This window comes from Bombina bombina, chromosome 1 (assembly GCF_027579735.1).
Source record: "Bombina bombina isolate aBomBom1 chromosome 1, aBomBom1.pri, whole genome shotgun sequence".
Classification (NCBI taxonomy): Eukaryota; Metazoa; Chordata; class Amphibia; order Anura; family Bombinatoridae; genus Bombina; species Bombina bombina.
Genome location: NC_069499.1, coordinates 1,111,977,631 through 1,112,003,794, shown reverse-complemented (window position 1 = coordinate 1,112,003,794; position 26,164 = coordinate 1,111,977,631). Strand labels below are relative to the sequence as shown.

General features: G+C 38.1%; 1 protein-coding gene across 1 annotated transcript in view; it reads left to right on the top strand.

The window, feature by feature from the left end:
• The window catches only part of SRCIN1 (SRC kinase signaling inhibitor 1), a 412,206-nt gene that overhangs the window by 231,223 nt on the left and 154,819 nt on the right, over positions 1–26,164 (top strand). Inside the window, exon 6 of the mRNA XM_053697741.1 lies at positions 8,192–9,024. Coding sequence (XP_053553716.1) covers positions 8,192–9,024 — 833 coding nt within the window. The remainder of the gene's footprint in view (positions 1–8,191; positions 9,025–26,164) is intronic.

The following is a 26,164-nucleotide window of genomic DNA, read 5'->3' as shown; positions in this document are numbered from 1 at the left end:
ACTTACAACAATAAATCATATTTCTGAATGCTACAAGACACCATAAAATGTGGAAAAAAATGTAAGATTAATGGTTTTTGTGGAGGTGTATGCCTGTAAACCTGCATTTAGGGGTTCTGTATGATTATGCATATCGGAGGGTGTAATGGCCCTATATAACTATATATGGGAGAGTTATGTAAGTGTTTAGAAATTAAATTATATATCTGTGTACACGTCTCAGTATATCTGTAGAGCTTATAAAAACTGTAACTGATTTCTTTGTGTGTTTAGGTGGTGTTTGTGTATGCAGATGCGGTGTGTGTTTGCGTGTATGGAAGTACTGTCCGTCTCTGTAATATGTATACCATATGGTATATATTTATTTACCAAATGACAATTGTTTACAATTTTTTCTGTAATCTGGATCTGAAAAGTATTCCTTTTTACTTGTAATGTATAATCATGACTACTTCCCATTTTACTGAAAGCAGGGCACATTTATGTTAATTGAGAATAATTTATATGACATACTTTTGTGACTGCGCATTGTAAAACGTTAGCATTGATATGTTGTTTCATATGAATTTAGAGTAAAACTAAATTTCTTTCCTAAGATATGGTAAGTCCACGGCGTCATTATTTACTGTTGGGGAATATCACTCCTGGCCAGCAGGAGGAGGCAAAGAGCACCAAAGCCAAGCTGTTAAGTATCACTCCCCTTCCCACAACCCCCAGTCATTCTCTTTGCCTTCAGTGCATGGAGGAGGTGAAGTTTTGGTGTCTGAAGAGAATTGGATTTCTTTACTTCAAGCTAAAATTTAGCGTTAGAAAGCCAGAGTAGGTTTACTCTGATCTTTCACTCTCAAGATTGGGTCTAGCCGTACTCCACTTTAGCTTCTTCAGTAGAACAGTGGTGGCTTTAAAGCAGTTAGGAACTTGTGAGGTGGGCCTCACTGCGTTTTCCTAACATGTTGCTACCCTAGTATAGAAAGCCAGAGTAGGTTTGCTCTGTTCTTTCATTTTTACACAGGTCTCTGTAAGGAGTGTCGTCCTTTCATACCGGGTGTGCTGTCCTCCTGCCGGACGGCTAGATACAGGTAAGTGCCTTTTTGTTTTCTAGAGCTGCTTGTAGGAGACTGGCACTTTGAGAATTTGTCCTGCAATATTCATTGGGACACAGTATATCCTTAGATAGAATATCTTAAGGGCAGGGTGCAGGCACTTTATATATGTGTGTGAAAGAGACTTCTAAAGTTACCTCTTTAATGGAGACTTATTAAAGGGTTAACTTGGTACCTCTTTAATGGAGGCTTATTTAAGGGTTAACTTGGTTTTCTTGGGGGTTTTTTTTAGGCCAAAACAGTTGCAGTATTAATTATCCTTGAGAATAAGGTGTTTGTACTGTGTGGGGCTTTAGGTTATGCCTTTATTTTAATTCCCTTTCAAAAGATAGTCCCTTATTAGTATGCGGCTCTTTGGACCGCTCTGAGACTGTTTTTGAAAGATCGGGAAGCAGCTTATGAGCGGCTGCGTTGTTTCTTTTTACCCGACTCGAGACCTACCATTCTAAGTAATATACGGAGCGGTGCTGTCTTGTCAATCTTTTCATGTGGGACTGCTAGAGGTTTTATGGTTTAAATACCAGCCTGGATTTGCAAACTTGTATTCCTTTAGAAGGATTTTTTTATTTTGTTCACTGCTGTATAAGTTTATTTTGAGCACTGGAGTGAGAGACTGCGCCCCCATATTCTTTGAAGATGTTATGGCTCCGCCTTCTCCTCTATGGAGCAGCTTTATTTTCTCCTCATTCTGAGCTTGCCTCCATAACCCCGGCTCCTTCTCTGACTGAGGAGTGACGGTTTTGTTTGCAGTGTCAGGGGTGATCCCTGTTTTAAATTAACAGCCTGAAGTTAACTAAAGTTTTATTTCTCTTAAAGTGACAGCGCACATTTTAATCATAATGATATTTGTTCCTTCAAAATGGAAACCACATGACGACCATAGACCTTAAGGATGCTTGCTTTCATGTCCCTATTCACAGGGATTATCATAAGTTCCTGAGTTCCTCTTTTCTAGACAAACATTTTCAGTTTGTGGTTGTAACGCCCTTCTTGGACAACTTATTGGTTCAGGCGTCATCTTTTCAACAAGCATACGGAGATCTTGTTGTCTTTTTACGTTCCCTCAGGTGGAATGGGAATCTGGAAAAGTTACCTTGTTCCAACTACAAGGGTAGTCTTTTAGGGACCATATTGGTTTTCCTATTTATTTAAGTTTTTTCTGACAGAGGTCAAATAATCCAAATTCTTCCCTCTGACCTCTCTCTGCATTTCTCTTTTCTCGTCTCCATTGAGGACATGCTCTGCCAATGGAATGGGGTCCTCTCAGATCTGTCTCAGAGATAGATCTAGGAGCAGTCTGGGACTCTATAGAGGCGCAAGGACTATGGACTCGAGAGGAGCCTGCTCTCCTCATAAACTTCTGGAGTTAAGAGCGATTTTCTAGTTTCTGATGGATCGACATCAGTTGTCCTTAGCCCAGTTTATCTGGTTCCAGTCAGACAATATCACCTCAGTGGCTTACATAAACCACCAGGGAGGGACTTGGAGTTCCTTAGCCATGAAGGTGGTGGCTCGGATTGTTCAGTGGGCAGAAGCTCACATTTGCTGTCTATCTGCCATCCACATTCCAGGAGTGGACAACTGGGAAGCGGAATTCCTGAGCAGACAGACTTTTCATTCCGGGGAGTGGGAACTCCATCCAGAGGTGTTCTCCTCTTAACCCTCAAATGGGGGGTGCAGGAAGTTGGATCTGATGGCGTCTCAGCAGAATCCCAAGCTTCTAAGGTACGGTTCAAGGTCAAGAGATCCACAGGCTGCTCTGATAGATGCTCTGGCAGTCCCTTTGGGATTTCAGGCCGGCATTTCTGTTTCCTCTGTTTGTTTTCCTTCCACGAGTCATTGCTCTTATCAAATAAGAGAGAGCATCAGTGATTCTAATAGCCTTGCAGGATCTGGTGTGCAGACCTAGTGGAGATGTCATCTCTCCCACCTTGGAGACTGCCTCTGAGGATGGACCTTCTGATTCAGGGTCCCTTTCTTCATCCCAATCTCGTTTCTCTGAAGCTGTCTGCTCGGAGATTGAATGCTTAATTCTGTCTAAGCATGGTTTTTCTGGGTTGGTCATTGTGACCATAATTCAGACTCGCAAGTATGTTACTAGAAAGATTTACCATAAAATATGGAGTAAATATCTTTATTGGTGTGAATCCAAGGGCTACTCTTGGAGAAGGTTCAGCAGTCCTAAAATGTTGTCTTTTCTCCAGGAAGGTCTGGAGAAGGGTTTGTCAGTCAGTACCCTGAAGGGTCAGTTTTCTGCATTATCTATTTTGCTACATAAGCGTCTGGGCGGACGTGCCAGATGTGCAATCCTTTTTGTCAGGCCTTGGTCGGAATCAGGCCTGTGTTTAAAGGGATAGTAAACCCCAAAATGTTATTTTATGATTCAGATAGAACATTCAATTTTAAACAACTTTCCAATTTAATTCTATTATCAAATTGTCTTCATTCTCTTGTTATCCATTGCTTAAGGGACAGCATTGCACTACTGACAGGAAGCTGAAAATATCTATTTAGCCAATCGCAAGAGACAAATGTGTGCAGGCACCAATTAGCAGCAGCTCCCACTAGCGTTTAATATGTTGTGCTTATTCATTTTTTAACAAGGGATACTAAGAGAACAAAGCATATTTGAAAATAGAAGTGAATTTAAAAGTGTCTTAAAATGACATGCTCTATCTGAATCATGCAAGTTTAATTTTGACTTTCCTATCCCTTTAAGTCTGTTGCTCCTCCCTGGATCCTTAACCTTGTTCTTAAGGTTCTGCTGCAGGCTCCGTTTGAGCCATTGAATTCCACAGATATTATGTTGTTATCTTGCAAGGTTCTGTTTCTTATTGCTATCTCTTCTGTTCGGAGACTCTCGGATACCTCAGCTTTGCAGTGTGATTCGCCTTATCTTTCATGCCGATAAGGCGGTTCTTCATGCTACGTTAGGTTTCCTTCCTAAAGTGATTTCAGATAGAAATATTAATCAGGAAATTGTTGTTCCTTCACTATGTCCTAATCCTTCTTCTCATAAGGAATGTTTGTTGCACAAGCTGGATGTTGTGCGTCCTCTTAAATTCTATATACAGACGACTAAGGATTTTCGCCAGTCCTCTGCCCTGTTTGTTTCTCTAGGAACTTAAAGGTCAGAAAGCTACTGCTACTTCTCTTTTGCTCTGGTTAAGAAGAATTATTCGTTTGGCTTATGAGACTGCTGGACAGCAGCCTCCTGAGAGAATTACGGCTCATTCCACGAGAGCTGTCTCCTTTTTCCTACTTTTTCCAAATTTTACAGATTTGATACTTTGGCCTCGGCTGAGGCTTCCTTTGGGAGAAAGGTTCTTCAAGCGGTGGTGCCTTCTGTTTAGGTCTACCTGTCTTGTCGCTCCCTAGTCACCTGTGTCCTCTAGCTTGGGTATTGGTTCCCAACAGTAAATGATGATGCCGTGGACTCACCGTATCTTAGGAAAGAAAACAAAATTTATGCTTACCTGATAAATTTAGTTATTTCCGGATATGGTCCACAGCCTTGTCCTTTATTTCTGGCTACATTTCAGGCACCTCTACACTTTGTGTTACTCCTTTTTTTCTCCATTTTCCTTCGGTCGAATGACTGGGGTTGTGGGAAGGGGAGTGATACTTAACAGCTTGGCTGTGGTGCTCTATGCCTCCTCCTGCCCAACAGTAAATGAGGACACCATGGACTCACCATATCCGGAAATAAATAAATTTATCAGGTAAGCATAAATTGTGTTTTTCTATTTAACATCTTATTTCACCTATTGTTATATAGCCAGCTTTTATCCCTTGTCATGTTTTTTTTACACCTTTGTGTATTTTATTGCCTCTCCTTTTCTTATTTGAGTAGAAATAGTATCTGTATATTACTAATAGTAATCCCACTTACACAATACATAACCAGCCATTCCACATACCAAATTACAGTGGGAAGAAAACAGATCCCTCTCTGTTATTTTCTTCTTTTTCCAGTTCAGTTTGTTATACCTTTCTTTAGAGGGATTCATGAGAAAATAACTGGTCTGGGTTTTTTTTTATAATTTTCAAATTGGCTTTATTGCTGAATAACAGTTACTCACCCTTGTTCAGATCCACTAATCTTTTTTTATTAGGAAGCTCAAAATGTCAAAGTCTGCAAAGAGGAGAATACTGAAGCTAGTTCTAATTTAATTTGTGTCATCGTGACATGTACCTGCCATCCTGCAACATGCTTTCTTGCACCATTCCATTTTATTGCTGTCTGAAACCAAGGTTGACTTGTCTCTAACCATCCTAAACAAAGCTCAGATACTAGTTGATGCTAGTTCCCCCCCCCCCCACCTCGAAGACAAATGACATTAACGGTTGTAGGTCAAAAATAACCTTATTTGTTGTGGTTAAGAACATTCTGAGGCCTTCAATCTACCCAACTAAACAATCCTAATAAGTAGCAGGAGGAGTTAAATACTGCTTCTACTTAGGAGTATCTCCCTAAGCCTCTAGCTGCTTATTATATATTTTTTACTTACGTGCCATTATCCAGAGTCCTGCTTACAGCACTTTGGAATCCAAGCTCCCCTCTGTTTCTTACAGTTAGACATCCAGATAGTTGTGTATGCTGCCAGGACAGAGCTTATCATGCTGTTGCTCCAGTGCAAAGCATATGCACTACTTTTTTATACTATATTATATATTAGATAGATAAACTATATTATACAGAAACCTTTTGAAGGTGTTCAGGGCCATGACTCTTAATTGCCAAAAAGAGAGACCTTTTCTACAGTGAGCGTGAACCTCCCAATACACCACCTGTGATCCTTGTTCACCAAGACACCTACTGAATACCGCTACTCTGCCACGTGTCTCTGAGTAGTGTGGATTCATAGCCGAATTAAATTTACACATCCGCTTGTAGAACAAAAGCAGATTGGAAGGACATTTAATACTTGTAAAAGTGCTGCTTAATTCCTTAATGGTTAAAAGGATTATTGCTATTATTATTATTATTTGTAATAATAAAAGACCATTAAACACAGTAGAATTGCATAATCAACAATTACAAATAAAAGACAATCCAATAGCCTGAATTTCAAATGAGCAGTAGATTTTTTTTTCTGACAACTTTCAAAGTTATTTCCATTTCCCTTCCCCTGTATCATATGACAGCCATCAGCCAAAGTCATGTTTGTGATCTTTGTTCCCAGAGAAATATTACATATGGCATAAATTCCTGTCTGCCATTAAAACTGTAATATAATCTTTCTAGGGATAGGACATGTTCTACCTCATACATCCATGATGTGTATGTTGTTCCATGCAAAGTAGTAGTTTCCGTCTGTATTGAAGTTTCCTTTTACGTAAAAGGGATCTAAAACCCCAAATTTTTATTTTGTGATTCAGACAGAACATACCTAGCTAGGCATCTGGAGCACTACGTAGCAGGTAGTGCTCCAGATGGTAGTGCTCTTGCAAATGGAAAACATTCTTGCAAAACTGCTGACATATAGTTCTCCAGAATTGGGCGACTCCTAAGCTTACTTCAATGCTTTTCTACAAAAGATGACACAAGAATGAAGCAAAATTGATAAAAGAAGTAAATTAGATTTTTTTTTTAAAAATTGCACTCATACCACATGTGCATGTAATACTCATGCATGTCTTGCACAAACCTGGTGTATTAGACCTTTTCCACAGCAGTCATTTTGACATGAAATAGTAGGACAAATACAGGTGTTACCAATGACATTATTAGGGTTCCATTCCCTTTAGGTTTACAAGAGCCGGTTTCCTGCTATTGCTCAAGTGTAAGGGGAGGTCACACTAAATACTTGCCACTTTAGCCTATAGAAGCTGTTTTTTCTGATTTTTTTTCTGTTTTGTAATACTGCATACAAATATCCTGTATTTTCTGGTTGTATTCTAATAAAGAGACTAAGAAGTAAAAGGGATCTAAAACCCCAAATTTTTATTTTGTGATTCAGACAGAACATACCTAGCTAGGCATCTGGAGCACTAAGTAGCAGGTAGTGCTCCAGATGGTAGTGCTCTTGCAAATGGAAAACATTCTTGCAAAACTGCTGCCATATAGTTCTCCAGAATTGGGCGACTCCTAAGCTTACTTCAATGCTTTTCTACAAAAGATGACACGAGAACGAAGAAAAATTGATAAAAGAAGTAAATTAGAATTTTTTTTTAGAATCGCACTCATACCACATGTGCATGTAATACTCATGCATGTCTTGCACAAACCTGGTGTATTAGACCTTTTCCACAGCAGTCATTTTGATATGAAATAGTAGGACAAATACAGGTGTTACCAATGACATTATTAGGGTTCCATTCCCTTTAGGTTTACAAGAGCCGGTTTCCTGCTATTGCTCAAGTGTAAGGGGAGGTCACACTAAATACTTGCCACTTTAGCCTATAGAAGCTGTTTTTTCTGATTTTTTTTTCTGTTTTGTAATACTGCATACAAATATCCTGTATTTTCTGGTTGTATTCTAATAAAGAGACTAAGAAGTAATTATATATGGTCATTATAACATTGCTAAAACAAAAAAAAATCTAATGGTGACCTAAGACTTTTGCACAGTAATGTATATCTGTATATATCTATACATACAGTATATATATATATATATATATATATATATATATATATATATATATATATATATATATATATATATATATTGTACCAAAATACCATCAAATATACATAGAAATATGTATTTGTGAATAAATAGAACTTATATTTCCACTTTTCACACTCCATTGACTTTTATAGGGGAATACATTATCACAATGGCTAATATTCGAAGTTTGGCTTTTTGTGAATGTTGGATTATTAGCATGCCAGTGAATTTTTTTTTACTTCCAACGTGTAATAAGAGTGCTACCTGACATGCGCAAAAAGCTTACCTTTATCGGAGTTAACGCGTGAGCGTGAACAATAAATAGCTCTCCACTCGTAATCTGGCCCTTAATGTCTCTTCCTTTTACTGATAGACATATTCCTGCTATGTGCTTTGATTCTGATCCTATTTTTTCTAAGCTTACATGGTCTTCATGTATCTTCATAATATTTATTATTCTTTTTCTTGCAGCGAGAAATGATGTACTCTTCCAGAGACTCCTCTCCGACACGGCGCCTGAACAGTATGTCTCCTGCTCCTCACATGGCCTCTGGATCACCTCCACCTGTGATCCAATCCTCCTCCCCAGCCAGATCTCGCATGTCTTACAGTGGGGGTCGCCCTCCATCCTATGCTGGCAGCCCTGTACATCACAATGAACGAATGTCAGGACTACCTCCAGCACAAGGAGTATCTCCTAGTCCCAGTGCCATCCTGGAGAGGAGAGATGTTAAGCCAGACGAAGACCTCTCAAATAAAAATGTTGTATTGGTGAAGAACGAAGGTCTGTATGCAGACCCCTATGCTATGGTCCATGAAGGCAGACTCAGTATCACCTCAACCCAGTCATTAGCTGGATTGGGTGACCCATTTTCATATGGAGGGGGACTGTACAAGAGAGGGTCAGTGCGCTCTCTTAGCACATACTCTGCAACTGCCCTTCAGACTGATATGGAAGATGGCATGTACAAACCCAACTCTCAGATTTATGGGGACACATATTCTTCTGGGCTAGGGTTCCGTATCCCACCATCTTCTCCACAAAAGGTATCAGATAGTAGGATGGTAGATGTACAACAGAGCCAAGGTCCCCATAGTCCCTACTCCGGACCCTCCAGCCGCTCCTCTCCTGTACGCCAAACATTCCGTAAGGACTCCTCCTCTTCTGTTTTCATGGATAGCCCAGTTAGCAAACAGAGGAACCCAAGCTCTTCCTCAGGGAACAATGAAATATTCCCAGGACCTGGGGAACGTCCACTTTCTGGGTTCAGCTCTCCTGTGCCTACCAAGGAAGTGGAAACAAGGTGAGCACTTTTATTTTACTGTACTATTGTTTGAGTTTTAACCTTAAAGGGGAAGTAAAGTCAAAATTAAACATTTATGATTCAAATCGAGCATATGTTTAAAACAACTTTGCAATTGACTTCTATTGTCAAAATTGCTTTGTTATGTTAATATCCTTTGTTGAAGAGTAAAGCTAGGTAGGCTGATAGGAGCTCAGTAGCATGCACGTGTCTATAGCAGTCTATGACAGCAGTATTTGTATCGATGTATAACATTGCTATAAACAATGCTGCAAACACTGCTGCCAGATGGCTAGACACGTGCATGCCCCTGAGCTCATCAAAGATTACTCTCTAACAAAGAATACCAAGAGAACTTAGCAAAATTGATATCTGAAGCAAATTGGAAAGTTGTTTAAAATTTCATACTCTATCCAATCCATTGAAGATTAATTTTTTCCTTTACTGTCCTTTTAAATTCACCATCATATACTCTGCTTTTGTTTTCTCAATGCTGCTGTAGTAAAGAAACTTGTTCTAAGGAAACTGCAGATGCTTTTAAATTGATATTTAAGAGTGACCACCTGCTGTAGTCACAAGGGTCAGTTGGTGGGGTATTCTATCTCTAACTGTGTTTGAACATTGGACATATGTTCAACATCAAACTACATATTATTCTGTTATATTTGCATAAATTCATATATTATTATTTTTAACCCCTGTATGGCCTTTTTTTGGGACTTGATTGTTTTATAGCGCAGTCTTGCCATCAGCGTTGAGACTGCTCTATTCCACAAAGCCTGCTGGAGGGAGGGCATTAATAGCGTCTTCTTGCTAGACTTGTGCTATTATGCCCGGAAAAAAACCTTAACGACCAGTGACATACAGGGTACATTGTGGTCATTAAGGGGTTAACATATTATTGTTGGTCTTGCTTTCTGGTAATGCTTTGTTGTTTTGTTTCTTGAATTGTTTTGCATAGAAAGGATTGTTGATATATTTGATATATATCCAGCTAAGGCTAAGTTACTGATAATCATATTGCCAGTTGTGCTGATAGCCCTATAATAAAACTGAGAAGGGCATATCATTTATACGTTTTTTATATTATTTATCAGAGGATATCTGTTATGATATTTTGCATTAAAGGGACAGTGATGTCATAAGTGACAATCATGATTAAGACATTTAAACAACTTTCAATTTTACTTCTATTATTTAGTTTGCTTTCTTCTTTGTTATCCTTTGTTGAAGGGTTTATCTAAGTAAGTTTATATGCCTATTGTCATTGGCTCATTCAATGTGTTCAGTTAGCAACCAGTAGTGCATTGCTGCTCCTTCAACAAATGGTATCAAGAGAATGAAGCAAATGTAAATATAATCATAAAAGTAAACTGGAAAGTTGTTTAAAATTGTATTCTCTATCTGAATCATGAAAAAATAAATATGTTTCATGTCACTTAAAAAATGAATTTGCAGCTATCACTTCTAATTCCTGAGGTATGGCAGCTTTTTTTAAAAAACAAACAAACATTAAAGACATTGCAAAAGAAGGCTACATCACAAACAGTGTGCTTATTTCTATAAAAACAAAGCACTGGGTTTGATACATGGCTAAAACCAATCCATTGAGGGCCAGATTACAATTGGAGCGGTATTTAATGCACCCCCTTGAGCGCTAACTCTGCTAGAAGTAAGGTTTTTGCACACGTCAATTAGCGCTCGTATTACAAGTTGAAATGAAACAGTTTTCGCATGCGTGCTAACACGATGCGCATAAAAAGCCGAAATTAGAATATTCAAACAGAGAAAGTTGCAATATCACTACACAGATAATGTGGGGATGCCCTATATGGCTTATACTGGAGTAAACCTTTGGGCTAGAGTGCTAGTGCATGTGCAGAGTTTGCAAAGTGGAGTAAAAAAAGTTTGACTTGAAAGTATGCTTCTGTCTCCCCTAATGTGAAAAACATCATTTTCCAAGGAGTGGGAAACTTGTTCTATATTAAACCATAACTTTTATTTTAAAAAAATCTTACAAAAAAAAAAAAAGTGAAATTTAAAACCACAAAAGAGATTCAAAGATGCATTATCATAGTGTTGTTTATGCACTGCTGGTGATCAAATAATCACTGTGGAGAAATATCTTATTTGAAGTATCACAGCTTGATGTGTTTATAATGGAATAATGGTAAATATGGGACCTATCGCCATTAAAAATATAAAGCTGTTACAAAATACCCATGACCATTGTAAATCTCTATACCTGTTATCAAGTGACCGCACACTGCTAAAGAAGGCTGGTATATACAGAACGTTATATTCAACCAGCTTACCAATACAGTCTAATATCACCCTAGTTAATTTTGTCTGTAGTGGGGTGATTGGGGTTAGAGCAGTAATAGGGATGTAGAGAGAGGGGGTCATTTTCAGGATAGAAATTTTTTTATACAGATGCGAATATGTATCTTACACATTTTAAATGTTTGGCACATAAATATATATACTAGTGATGATACATGTAAGTTTAATCTACCTCTGCTAGGATTAAAATATTACCTTTGAACATTGAGAATAAGTATTGTTTATCATCAGATTTATACCAGTCTGACTGTATACCTTGGACACTTAAGATGTTTGGCAAATAACTGTATATACTGGTGATGGTATATGTGGTTATAATCTACAGGGGCTGTGATTGAAATATTGTCTTTTGTATTAAAGGTAAATATTATATATCATCAGGTTTATACCAATTTGACTGCATATATAAAAGTCTAAGGGAATATATGATAAAAGGAGGTTATAATCCAAGTAATATCAAATCTCCTTGATTTCAAGGATTTAATAATATGCACAATAAATTATTAAAGTGGTCAAAGGAAGAATGTGTGGGTGAATAAAACACATAAGTAATACCAAATGTGAAAAGTGAAATGCAAATTAAATGATACTTGGAGTGTCAAGAAGTAAATATAGGATGATACTTGGAGTATCATTTGGTGATTATGATGAAAGTGAGAATAAAACGGATGATAAAAAGAGTCGGTATTGATGGTTATATTCAAACTGACGTGTATGTTAGCGTAGTTAAATAGATTCACTGACATCAAGCTGTGAAAAGTAAGAGGTGTGTGAAGTGTAGATAATCCTGTTGTGATACAAATGTGAGGAACAAAAGTGATGGTGAAAATGAAAATTAAAGTGTAGATGAGACAACCAGGGAAAATAAAAAAAGGAATGTGATACAGGGATTATAGAGTGATTTGTTTTTTGGGATTTGTGACTTTCATTTAGATGATTTAATAAGTTAAAGGCATTGTGTTTAGCATAGTATGAATATACAATGAAAATGCTAAAATATAGTTTGTGTGATTATGATATACATTGGACTTAATTTCCTCACAGATTATTTTAATAGGGTTGTATGTCAGACAGAAAAGCAGCTATTTAATGAATGTAGATTATACTTTAATTACAATAATTTCAGTGCCCTGGTTGTTCTCATATGAACATAGAATAATTGTTCTGTTCATTTAGACCTTTGGGGTGTACACTATCTATTAAGTATATCCATCTTTTCTAAGCTTTCAATAAACCATTCTCAAGGTCGCCGCCTCTTAATCCCAATGACACTTTTTGTATTTTGTATACCATAACATTTTAGTTCTGATGTTTTGGACTGGTGATGTCTAAAAAAATGTGAAGCTACGGATCGTTGGGAGCGTTACCAATATTTAAAAGGTGTTCTATGATTCTGGTATGTAGTTTCCTCGTTGTCATACCAATATAGGTACATGGACACTTACATTGGAGGGCATATATGACCCCGGTGGTATTACAACTGATGTAGGTTTTGATTTTGTGTTGTTTACCAAACCTATCAGTGATAGTTTTTTTTCTTGATCATATGGCTGCATGATGAGCAGTTGCCACAAGGGAAAGATCCTTGTTCCACTGGTCTTGATTTTTTGGTTTTATTTACATAATGACTGGGACTTAGGATCTCTTTTAAATTTCTCACTCTCCTATAGCTGATTTCTACTCTTTCCGCAATCAAATATCTTAATCGCTTGCAGTATATGCCAGTTCTGTTGGATTATATTTACAATTTGTTTGGTTTGTTGGTTGTATGTTAATACCATTCGGGTCTTATTATCAGGGAAATTGCTTTTAACTTTCAACAGATCTTTTAGTTGTTAAAGCTCTTCTTTTGGCTTTAAGAATAGATCTTCTACTGTATCCTCTTTGGAGTAGCCTATTCTCAAGTTCCAATGCTCTCTTTCTGAAGATTATTTCATTTGAGCAATTTCTTTTTAATCTCCGAAATTTGCCAATGGTTAATGATTTAGTGGTATTTGGTGCGTGAGCACTGGTCGAAAAAAGTACATTATTCGTTGCTGTTTCCTTTCTAAATATGTCTGTACTAAGTGACCCATCGTTTTCTTTGTGGATTTGTAAATCAAGAAATTAAATATACCGACTCCACAAAGGGATATTATTGGTATTTCGATCATTTTCATCTGAGAAGACAGTTGTTTGCTCCCACCAGCCTAAAAATAAATTGGTGTAGGTGAGTTCACAGGTACCTTGGGTTTGTAAATAATATTTGTTGTTGAGTAGAAAGACATTTTTAGTAAGAACAAATTTGAGTACATCTATCAAAAATTGATTGTGTTCTGGACTTTCGTCCGTTGACATATATAAGAAGTATTTGCCTGCATTTAGTCCCAGATAATGGTTAATACTAGTGTATAATGACCTCCATTGTGTCTCTTACATACGAAGGAAGTTGGGTTAAGAATGATCTTAATCTTAAGTCCACGTATTGGCTCGCTCTTTCGGGTAAGTTATCGTTTCCTGACACAATTGGTCGGCCTGGAGGTTGTTTGCAGTTCTTGTGAACTTTTGGAATGAAATAGAACGTTGCAGTTTTTGGATGTGACACATTGAGGAATCTCTTTTCTTTAGTGGTAATAAGGCCACTTTTACTGGCTTGTTTATTAATCTGATGTATTGTTGGTGGAATTCTGAGGTAGGATTGCCCCATAATTCCTTATAAAAAAAATTGTTCTTTAGTTGAGAGATTGCTTCTTTTAGATACATGTCCTGGGGCTAGATCACTATATTTCCTCCTTTATCTGTATTTCTAATGATAACATCATCCCAGGATTCCATGGGCGCGATCCGATATAGATAGCAGTTTGCGGCGCAAGCGAGGGAACCCACGTCGCCCGCAGTTTCAGCTCGCAACTCGAGCCATCCAATATGCGGCGCCGTCACTTGCTAAAGTGGCGCAAGTCTCACAAACCAGCGATGTCCAGAAATCTGCGTAAGTACAGATTTTTGGAGTCGCCAGTGACTTGCGCCACGTTAGAAACTGCCGGCGCCTATAAAACCTGACTAAAGTCTAAATCACCTGCACTGTCTAACACGCCTCCTAAACATAGCCCGACACGTCTAACACGCCTCCCTAACATAGCCCGACACGTCTAACCCTCTATCCGCTATCCCCCCTCACTATCCTAACAATAAAATATGTATTAACCGCTAAACCGCCGCTCCCGTACCCCGCCGCAACCTAATAAAGTTATTAACCCCTAAACCGTCGCTCCCGTACCCCGCCGCCAGCTATATTATATCTATAACCCCCTAAAGTGAGCCCCTAACACCGCCGCCATCTATCTTAAAATTATTAACCCCTAATGTAAGCCCCTAACACCGCCGCCATCTCTATTAAAATGATTAACCCCTAATTTAATCTACCTACCCCGCCGCCAGCTATATTATCTATATTAACCCTAAGTATATTATAGTTAATATAGTTATTACATTATATATATTAACTATATTAACCCTAATTATATTAGGGTTAATATAGTTAATATAGTTACTATAGTATTTATATTAACTATATTAACTCTATCTAACCCTAACACCCCTAACTAAATTTATATTAAATGAATCTAATTCATTTATAAACTAAAATATTCCTATTTAAATCTAAATACTTACCTATAAAATAAACCCTAAGATAGCTACAATATAATTAATAATTACATTGTAGCTATGTTAGGGTTAATATTTATTTTACAGGTAAATTGTTAATTATTTTAACTAGGTATAATAGCTATTAAATAGTTATTAACTATTTAATATCTACCTAGTTAAAATAATTACCCAATTACCTGTAAAATAAATCCTAACCTAAGTTACAAATACACCTACACTATCAATAAATTAAATAAACTACAAACATCTATCTAAAAATACAATTAAATTAACTAAACTAAATTACAAAAACAAACAAACACTAAATTACAAAAAATAAAAAAAAGATAAGATTTTTAAGCTAATTACACCTATTCTAAGCCCCCTAAGAAAATAATAAACCCCCAAAATAAAAAAAATTCCCTGCCCTATTCTAATTTAAAAAAAGCTCAAAGCTCTTTACCTTACCAGCCCTTAAAAGGGCCTTTTGTGGGGCATGCCCCAAAGAATTCAGCTCTTTTGCATACAAATACAATACCCCCCCCCCATTACAACCCACCACCCACATACCCCTATTCTAAAACCACCCAAACCCCCCTTAAAAAAGCCTAACACTACCCCCCTGAAGATCTCCCTACCTTGTCTTCACCACACCGGGCCGAACTCCTGATCCGATCCGGGCGATGTCTTCCTCCAAGCGGCAAAGAAGAATTCTTCCTCCGGCGATGTCTTCCTCCAAGCGGCAAAGAAGAATTCTTCCTCCGGCGACGTCTTCCTCCAAGCGGCAGCAAAGTCTTCATTCTTCCGGCGGCATCTTCAATCTTCTTTCTTCGCTCCGCCACCGCGGAGCATCCATCCCGAAGATCTCCCTACCTTGTCTTCACCACACCGGGCCGAACTCCTCATCCGATCCGGGCGATGTCTTGCTCCAATCGGCAAAGAAGAATTCTTCCTCCGGCGATGTCTTCCTCCAAGCGGCAAAGAAGAATTCTTCCTCCGGCGATGTCTTCCTCCAAGCGGCAAAGAAGAATTCTTCCTCTGGCGACGTCTTCCTTCAAGCGGCAGCAAAGTCTTCATTCTTCCGGCGGCATCTTCAATCTTCTTTCTTCGCTCCGCCGCCGCGGAGCATCCATCCCGGCCGACGACTGAACGACGAATGAGGTACCTTTAAATGACGTCATCCAAGATGGCGTCCGCCGAATTCCGATTGGCTGATAGGATTCTATCAGCCAATCAGAATTAAGTTAGAAAAATCTGATTGGCTGATTGAATCAGCCAATCAGATTCAAGTTCAATCCGATTGGCTGATCCAATCAGCCAATCAGATTGAGCTCGCATTCTATTGGCTGATCGGAATAGAATAGAATACGGGGCTCCAATAGTCAGCGTAAGGCTTCTTACGGCTGCTTTTTGTGGCGAGGTGAAAATGGAGTAAGTCCTTACGCTGCATATTGGATACCAAACTGCGCTGGTTTGGTATACCTGCCTATAGCCCAAAAAACTACGGGCGACGGCAGAAATATACGCGCGTAACTTCTAGGTTACGCCGTATATAGGATACCAAACCAGCGTAAATATTGGCGTCGCCGGCTTTTGCGGGCGACGATTTTTATCGGATGGACCCCCATGTCTTTTAGAGCTTCTCTTTCTTTCCTTGATAGATTTTGAGATTTTGATTGAATATCTAATTTGTTAATATTATTTCATACAATTTGATTAAATTTTATTATTATTATTATACTTTATTTATGAAGCGCCATCATATTCCGCAGCGCTGTCCATGGATACAGTTCATTTAAATAAAACAATAATATAAAACATCTAAGACTAAGAGACAGGACAGAATTTATAAACACATACAGGAGGAATCGAGGGCCCTATTCCCGTGGGAACTTACAATCTAGAAGGGTAGGCGGTTGAGAAACAGGAGGTGAGGACTGCAAGATTAAGTACATCTATATTTGAACTGGTACTGCTGGCTGTGACTTATTTGGATTTGATTTTTAATGCAGTGCGCCAATCTGGTCTTTCTGAGTGCTCTTTCTCAGTTAATAAATCTTAATAGATCTTCCAATGTTTGCAATGATTCTAGTTCATCATCTGACCATGTAGTAGAAGTGTTATTAAGTTCTTTGTTAGAGAAGTGCTTTTTGAGAAGTAATTTACGAAGGAACAATTGAATGTCTTTAATTGTCTCAAATTTATCCATTTTTGAGAGTTGGGACAAAATAATAAACCCTTGGATAATACACTTATGTGATGTTTAGTTAGAATTTTATCAGATAAATTCTTCGTCCTCATTTGTGAGAATTGACTGGGGTTTCGTTTGTAAGGCTTCGTTGTTTGCGACTTGTCTTTGTAGTTTTTCTTGTTCCTTATTTGTCTCTTCATTATCGTTGTCTCAGATATCTATTTCAACTATATTAAATCTTCTCTGATATCTGGGATTAGTTGTATTTGTTCTATTTTTCCATTTGTATACCTTGTTATTGCTGAAATCTTGAATATCTAGTTGTTGTAGCTTGCCCTTTTTGGTGATTTTAATTTCATTCTTATATTTGTCCAGTTCTTTTTGGTATTTCATGTATGTGCTTTCAAATTCCTTTAGTTTTTCAAATTGTTTTAATTGCTCATTTTGAGCTTTGATGAGATTTTCAAGTCTCTCATATTCTGATGAGTCGTGTTTTATAAGGATCTTCATCAGTTTGTTAGAGCATTCACTTAATGCTTCCTCCCATTCTGTGCTTAAATTTTTATCTCGGAATTCAAAGGCTGGAAACAGCTGAATTCTTAAGCCTCTAGGTTATTAAGCTCCTTTCTATATATTGCTCACAAAGCTGCTGATCCCACCACAGTTTGTCTTGTGAAATTAGAATATTGCTTGCGTAATAAAGTTTTTCCCCATAGAAGTCAATGGGGCAAAAAAACACGCTACTCGTATGCCAACTCAATCTCATATTCTCAAGTGTGCTAACCCGACATAAGAAAATGAATATTTCACATTCCAATGTTCTTCACATAGCAAAATATGTTCTGTTTATTCTTAAATACATATTTCAACACATATCTAATTATATGTTGGTGCTATATATATAGGCTTACCAGAAGTCCCACTTTTACTGGGATTGTCCCTGTTTGGAGGCGCTGTCCCAGTGTCCCACCTGGTTGTTCATTCTGTCCCAGTAGGGTTGCCACCTCCGGGTTTCAAATCATGTGTCCGGGTTTATTTTTCTAAGAATTTAACACCCCCCACGACCCCTGGTGACATCACCAGTGATACACCTTTATGAGAATCATATAAGTATGATCAGGAAGTGCAGACAGGCAGGATTTTTTGGTGTTGATCTTGCTTTACTTCATGCAGAATAGCATTTTGGATGTAATCTTCCTGCATTATGATATAGCGTAGCCTCTTAAACAGCTTTAGCAGGTACGTGTTTCTTTTTTTTTTACTTATTTCATTCAATGTTGCATTTATGCCTTATAAGTATTTGGCTCTGTTCCTTAATTAGACACATAAAACACATATTACACTGCAGATATTATATTGTGTGATGTATACGCTTTTCACTATTTTATGAAATTGATAATTATGCTTAATTTTTGGCATTATTTAGAATCTGAGATTTAGATGAATGATTTATTTGGTAATGTTGTGTATGGGTTGCCATGACAACGTAATGGTGCCTTTTTCACTAGGGGTGGTGTTATGGTTTATTTAAACTGTGTGATTCACTTTTTGTTTGAGTGAGGAAGGGTAGAGTATCCACAAAACATTACGCACATAAAAGCTACTACTTTAAAAGGACCAGTAATCGCCACGCCCCCTTGACCGCACCAGGTGGTCCCAGTTTCACCTCTAAAAATTATGGTAAGCCTATATATATATATATATATATATATATATATATATATAGTAATATCTATTTATAAATACTTAGAACCTATTCTGCTATGTGCAGAACATTGGAATGTGAAATATCCACAGTAAATACACAGTATATCACTTTATTAAATATGTATATTCCATAAATATGATGTAGATATATATGTGTAATATTTGTGTTTATATATGTCTTTAAATATAGATATACACATATAAATACATAGGCACACATATAAACATATATAGACATATCTTTGAGACCTTATAACTTTTTTGTGCAATTTTTTAAAAATAATTTTTATCAGTTATTATGAGTGTAACTGTACTTTGTAATGTATTTTCGATGTGTTTTGTGACACTTTTTTTGTTTTGTGAAACACTTAATCAGAGCTCTGAGGAAACAGTAATCATACTAGTGTAAATCGCTTAAGCGATCGTGTTTACTTTCAACTTGTAATACGAACTCTAAATCCAATGCGCACAAATAACTGCTATAACCTCTTTTCACTTGCGTGTAACTGTTAACGCGCCACTCCTAATCTGGCCCTGAGTCAGCTCCAATTCACTGTTACAACAATAATAGTCCAGCAGTATGTCTAACGCTTGCCTGTATTTGATAATTACTTTAGTCTGGACAGAAAAGCAGTTGCAGTCTGATAGGTAACCAGGGCTGCTGTCATTAATAGTCTGATGGGTAACCAGGGCTGCTGTCATTAATAGTCTGATAGGTAACCAGGTCTGCTGTCATTAATAGTCTGATGGGTAACCAGGTCTGCTGTCATTAATAGTCTGATAGGTAACCAGGTCTGCTGTCATTAATAGTCTGATGGGTAACCAGGGCTGCTGTCATTAATAGTCTGATAGGTAACCAGGTCTGCTGTCATTAATAGTCTGATGGGTAACCAGGGCTGCTGTCATTAATAGTCTGATGGGTAACCAGGGCTGCTGTCATTAATAGTCTGATAGGTAACCAGGTCTGCTGTCATTAATAGTCTGATGGGTAACCAGGTCTGCTGTCATTAATAGTCTGATGGGTAACCAGGGCTGCTGTCATTAATAGTCTGATGGGTAACCAGGGCTGCTGTCATTAATAGTCTGATAGGTAACCAGGTCTGCTGTCATTAATAGTCTGATGGGTAACCAGGTCTGCTGTCATTAATAGTCTGATGGGTAACCAGGGCTGCTGTCATTAATAGTCTGATGGGTAACCAGGGCTGCTGTCATTAATAGTCTGATAGGTAACCAGGTCTGCTGTCATTAATAGTCTGATGGGTATCCTTTGCACCTTTGTCAGATGTGATATTTTCTGTCTGGATGGCTGCCTTGATTTAAAAAATGATATCAAAATCATACTTCTCTAATGAAGAGATTGTCTGTGTGTCCTTGTCTACATACATAACTTGGTCCATTATCTGATGAGTATTTTTAATTCCAAAAAGGTTTTACTCTGTGGTTCAGTACCTTCTTCTCAATCCCTTATCATTGTATGCAATGTATCATTCCAGGTAGTATGGTGAATATTGTTTTTCATAAACTGTAAACTTTCTAACTGGTATAAAAATAGAGTTGTGTATTAAAATGTATCAAGAGTTTTACTTGTACTACCAGTTTTAAAGTGTATAACTGTATTAAGTTGCAAGATACTAGTGGCCCAATTACTCCTATTTCTGCGCTATAACGGCACTGTGACAATAGTATAGTCACCTTAAAGGGACATTAAACCCAAATTTTGTCTTTCATGATTTAGAAAGAGAATGCAATTTCAATCAACTTTCTAATTAATTTCTATTATCTAATTTGCTTCATTCTCTTGATATTCTTTGCTGAAAAGTATATCTAGATAGGCTCAGAAGCTGCTGATTGGTGGCTGTCTTGTGTGATTGGCTCACACATGTGCATTGCTATTTCTTAAACAAAGGATATCTAAAGAATGAAGCAAATTAGATATTAGAAGTAAATTGGAATGTTGTTTAAAATTGTATTCTCTTTCTGAATAGTGAAAGAAAATATTTGGGTTTATTGTCCCTTTAATTATTGTAAAACTTAAGCACCTGTTAAAGACTGGGTACTCTTTTTTTTTTTTTTTCTTCCCCAACTATTCTGACTACAATGACCAGTTGGTCAGCAGACCAGTAGTGTTTACCCCAGATGTCTGTGTGTTCTTGTCCACACATATGGCCCAGTAAACCCATAAGGACTCGGTCCATTATCTGATGAGTGTCTTTCATCAGACAAAAGGCCTCACATTGAATAAGATTAAAATGATAGTGAATTGTGTCAGATTGTTTGCTTCCTTCAACAAAGGGAAATGCTAATACGTGGTTTAGTACTTTCTTCTCAAGCCCTTATCTTCGAGTGCTGTGGGTGATTCCTGGTAGGATGGTGAATATTGATTTTCTTTAACTGTAGTAGGAATCTCCTGGCTCTGTTGCTTACTAAGGCATAGATTGTATTGCATTTGTAAACTTTCTAACTGGTAGAAAAATATAATTGTGTATTCAAATCTATCTAGAGTTTTCCTTGTTTTACCAGTTTTAAAGTTTATAACTGGAATATATTCTATCCCCAGATTGTTCTCTTATGTTCTCTATTAAAAGGAGCTTCATTTTTTGGAGGTCTCGTGAAAGACTACCCTGTCTTCCCTTGTGTAGAGCAAATGGCCACTCTCCTTGCATCAGAAATACCACTATTAAAGGGACAGTTTACTCAAAAAATGTCTTCCCTTTAATTTGTTCCCAATGATCCACTTTACCTACTGCAGTGTATTAAATTGTTTACAAGTATTCCCATTACCCTTATATTGGCATTTTAAATAGTTGATTTAGCCTGTGGTATCCCCACCCATCCTGAAAGTTTTTGGCCTCAAGGCCAAGCTGTGTTAACACAGTCAGTAGAAGAAATTACACTCCCAGTGGGTTATAGAAGATATAAGGTAATAAAATGTTAATTTTCCATTATTCTCTCCAAGTATTGGTGATTGGTTTATGTACAGATATAAGATAAAAAAGCAGGTATATGTACACAATGTGATAAAGTAATGAGATCTGATTATACCTACAAGCTCAACCCATTTTATTAGGTTGTGGCTTCAAAACACAAAATCAGCTAATTCATATGCACAAATAAACCTTAAAAAGCAAAACTCATACATTTTATACTTTGCAGCTGTTTAAAATTGTTTTTCCCTTATTGTGTTTCCAATTACTTTTTTTAGTATACTGTCCCTTTAAGGTAATTCAAATTGAGCATTGGTACCAAGACGACTATGTATTTAGTGTCTTTAAGATTTTTGATCTAAAGGTGTTTTATGTCTCTTCAAACTTTGGAATGAATTTGTTGATTTAGAATAACAAGACCATGGGGGCCAATTTATACGTACAAGCTATCAGATTGTTTGTATTGCGCATTGTAATTTGTATTCCGTTAAAAGATACAAGTGGCTCCAATTCCTCCTATCTCTGATGAATAATGGCACTGTGACAACAGCGAATGTCAAAGCAAAAGCTAAAATAAAAACTTGTTCAAATAGAACCTTAATTATCGTAAAGCATTAGTTTCTGCTAATTACTTTTTTTTTCTTTTTCTTCAAGGACACAAAAGCTATGTTAAAACTATGCTGATTACAATGACCAGTTGGTCAGAAACCCGTACTACCGGAATATATTTCAGTAGCATTCTGGATAGTTACATTTAAATATTTTTTACATTTTAAAAAACACAAACTTCATTGAGCAAGAAGGAAAAACATACAAACTTGCAGCTAGATTACAAGTTTGTGCGTTCGTCTTTTAATGCTGAAAATATGGTATTTTCAGCGTTAAAACAGAACTGCAGCCATTACAAGTCTTGTCGCTATAGCTGTACCGCAAGCCTTTTAGCCTGTAACAGAACGTCAGTACTGCACTCGTAAAAAATTATTTTTTTCATGGGATTCAAATAGCGGTGGTATTACAAGTTTTGCGGTGAGGCTAAAAAGTGAGCGTTACAGCCTAAAACGACAAGATCCGTACCGCCATCGAAGTAGTTATGAGTGTTATGCTACAAATCTGTAACATAAAACTTATAACTAAACTGCTACAAAGCACACTAAACACCTATAAACGACCTATTAACCCCTTAACTAAGGCCCTGCCGCATCGCAAATACTATAATAAATTTATTAACCCCTAATCTGCTGCTTCTGACATCGCCGCCACTAAGTAAATTTATTAACCCCTATTCCCCTACTCCCCGACATCGTCACCACTATACTAAAGTTATTAACCCCTAAACCGCCGCCATTCCGCATCGCAAACACTATTTAAATATTATTAACCCCTAATCTGCCATCTGCCCACATCGCCCCCACTATACGAAAGTTATTGAGCCATACACCGCCGCCACTATAATAAACCTATTAACCCCTAAACCGAAAGCCCCCCACAACGAAATATAATAAATTAAACTATTAACCTCTAAACCAAAAGTCCCCCACATTGCAATAAACTAATTTAAACTAGTAACCCCTAAACCTAAAACTCCCCTAACGTTATATTAAAATTACAATTTCCCCTGACGATCCACTTACAGTTTTTGAAGTCCTGCTTGAACGATCTTCATCCCGGCGGCGAGAAGTCTTCATCCCGGCGGCGAAGTCCTCATCCAAGCGGCGAGAAGTCTTCAAGATGCCGCCTGGATGAAGATTGAAGAGGCCGCCTGGATGACGACTTATTTTCGCTTGGATGAGGACTTCGCCGCCGGGATGAAGATCACGGTCGCACAGCCCTGCCCACGTCATACCCGGCCCCGCCCCCTCCGCCTGTGTCACGCCTGGTCGGCCCCAGATGCCAGGAGGTTATTCTGTTGAAGGCCATGTGTGTTTGTCCTCGCGCAGTGTCTACTGCGCATGACAGCTTCGGACAAACTCTCTTGGCCTTTTATATTATAGGATTAGGTTTTTTATTTTGGGGTGTTTTTTTTTTTTTTAAAGGGGTATTAGAATAGGAATAATTTTTATTTTTTGGATAATTTTGTTTGTTTTGTTTTTTTGTAAAGGTAGGTTTTTTATTTTTTGTAATTTTAGTGTTTTTTTTATTTTTTATAATTTTATTTTTTAGTGTAAGGGAGCTTAGGTTTTATTTGACAGGTAAGTTTGTATTTATTTTAACTAGGTAGTTAGTAAATAGTTAATAAATAAATACAAACTTACCTGTCAAAAAATAAATAAAACCTAAGCTAGCTACCATATAACTATTGGTTATATTGTAGCTAGCTTAGGTTTTATTTTACAGGTAAGTATTTAGTTTTAAATAGGTATTATTTAGTTAATAATTGAACATTTAATTTAGATCTATTTTAATTATGTTAAAGTTAGGAGGTGTTAGGGTTAGGTTTAGGGTTAGGTTTAGGGGTAGGTGTAGGGCAGTGCTTTCCAAACTGTGTGCCGTGACATTTTAGTGTGTCGGCGGCAGTGTGTAGGTGTGTCCCAGCTTCAGCACAAACTTTTAATTTTTTTTTTTTTTTTTAATTTAATTTTGGTTTCTGACTTTCCGCTTGCCTGCTAAGCATATCATGTGGTTGACACGTGATTGATACCTAGTGGGTCACAGATCATCTTAACCTATTGCCGCAGCTCAGCCAGAACTGAAACTATTCCCATTGGTGGCTTTTGGCTCCTGACTGCTCGTGTAGTCTCCTCAATCGGCTCCTGACTGCATGTGTAGTCATTGAGTGAGACAGCTGTGTGTTTGAAGCGTGGGCAGTAGTCATTCAGAGTCGCAGAGCTCTGAGGGTGGCAGCTTAAACGCTGAGCTGAAATGAAAAGTCAGTGGGGGGGTTTTTGCAGACTCACCAGCGGTTCACCTTTCCAAAGTTTAAGCGCAGCAGGTCTAAGATTGTGAGTGGCATTTTTACTTTATGAGGACAATTTATCAAGTGTCTGGCGGACATGATCCGCTGTAGCGAATCATGGCCACCAGACATCAATAAATGCTGACAGCATACGCTGTCTGCATTTATCATTGCACAAGATGTTCTGGTGAACTGCTTGTGTAATGCCGCCCCCTGCAGATTACTGGCCAATCGGCCACTAGCAGGGGGTGTCAATCAACCCGATCGTATTCTTAAGACCGCTGCTTCTTAACTCCTGTTTCCGGCAAGCCTAAAAACAAGGGTAGGGGCAGTTTCTACTCTAAACAAGCAAACTACTATTCCTATCGAGGATAGTTGTGCTTTTAAAGATCCTAAACAAATTTCTCAGGGTACCATCGTTCAAAATGGAAACCATTCGAACGATTCTACCCACTATCCAGGAGGGTCAATTTATGACTACCGTGGATCTAAAGGATGCGTACCTACATATTCCTATCCACAAAGAACATCATCAGTTCCTAAGGTTCGCCTTTCTGGACAAACATTACCAGTTTGTGGCCCTCCCATTCGGGTTAGCCACTGCTCCAAGGATTTTCACAAAGGTACTCGGATCCCTTCTAGCGGTTCTAAGACCGAGGGGCATTGCAGTAGTACCGTACTTGGACGACATTCTAATACAAGCGTCGTCCCTTTCAAAAGCAATGGCTCATACAGACATCGTTCTGGCCTTTCTCAGATCTCACGGATGGAAGGTGAACATAGAAAAAAGTTCTCTGTCTCCGTCAACAAGAGTTCCCTTCTTGGGAACAATATTAGATTCCTTAGAAATGAGGATTTTTCTGACAGATGTCAGAAAGTCAAAACTTCTAAGCACTTGTCAAGTTCTTCACTCTGTTCCACGTCCTTCCATAGCTCAGTGCATGGAAGTAGTAGGGTTGATGGTTGCAGCAATGGACATAGTTCCTTTTGCACAAATTCATCTAAGACCATTACAACTGTGCATGCTCAAACAGTGGAATGGGGACTATACAGACTTGTCTCCAGTGATTCAAGTAGATCAGAAGACCAGAGATTCACTCCGTTGGTGGCTGACCCTGGACCATCTATCCCAGGGAATGAGCTTCCGCAGACCAGAGTGGGTCATTGTCACGACCGACGCCAGTCTAGTGGGCTGGGGCGCGGTCTGGGAATCCCTGAAAGCTCAGGGACCATGGTCTCGGGAAGAGTCTCTTCTCCCGATAAACATTCTGGAACTAAGAGCGATACTCAATGCTCTCAGGTCTTGGCCTCAGCTTGCAAAGGCCAGATTCATAAGATTCCAATCAGACAACATGACGACCGTTGCGTATATCAATCATCAGGGGGGAACAAGGAGTTCCCTAGCGATGAAAGAAGTGACCAAAATAATACAATGGGCGGAGGATCACTCCTGCC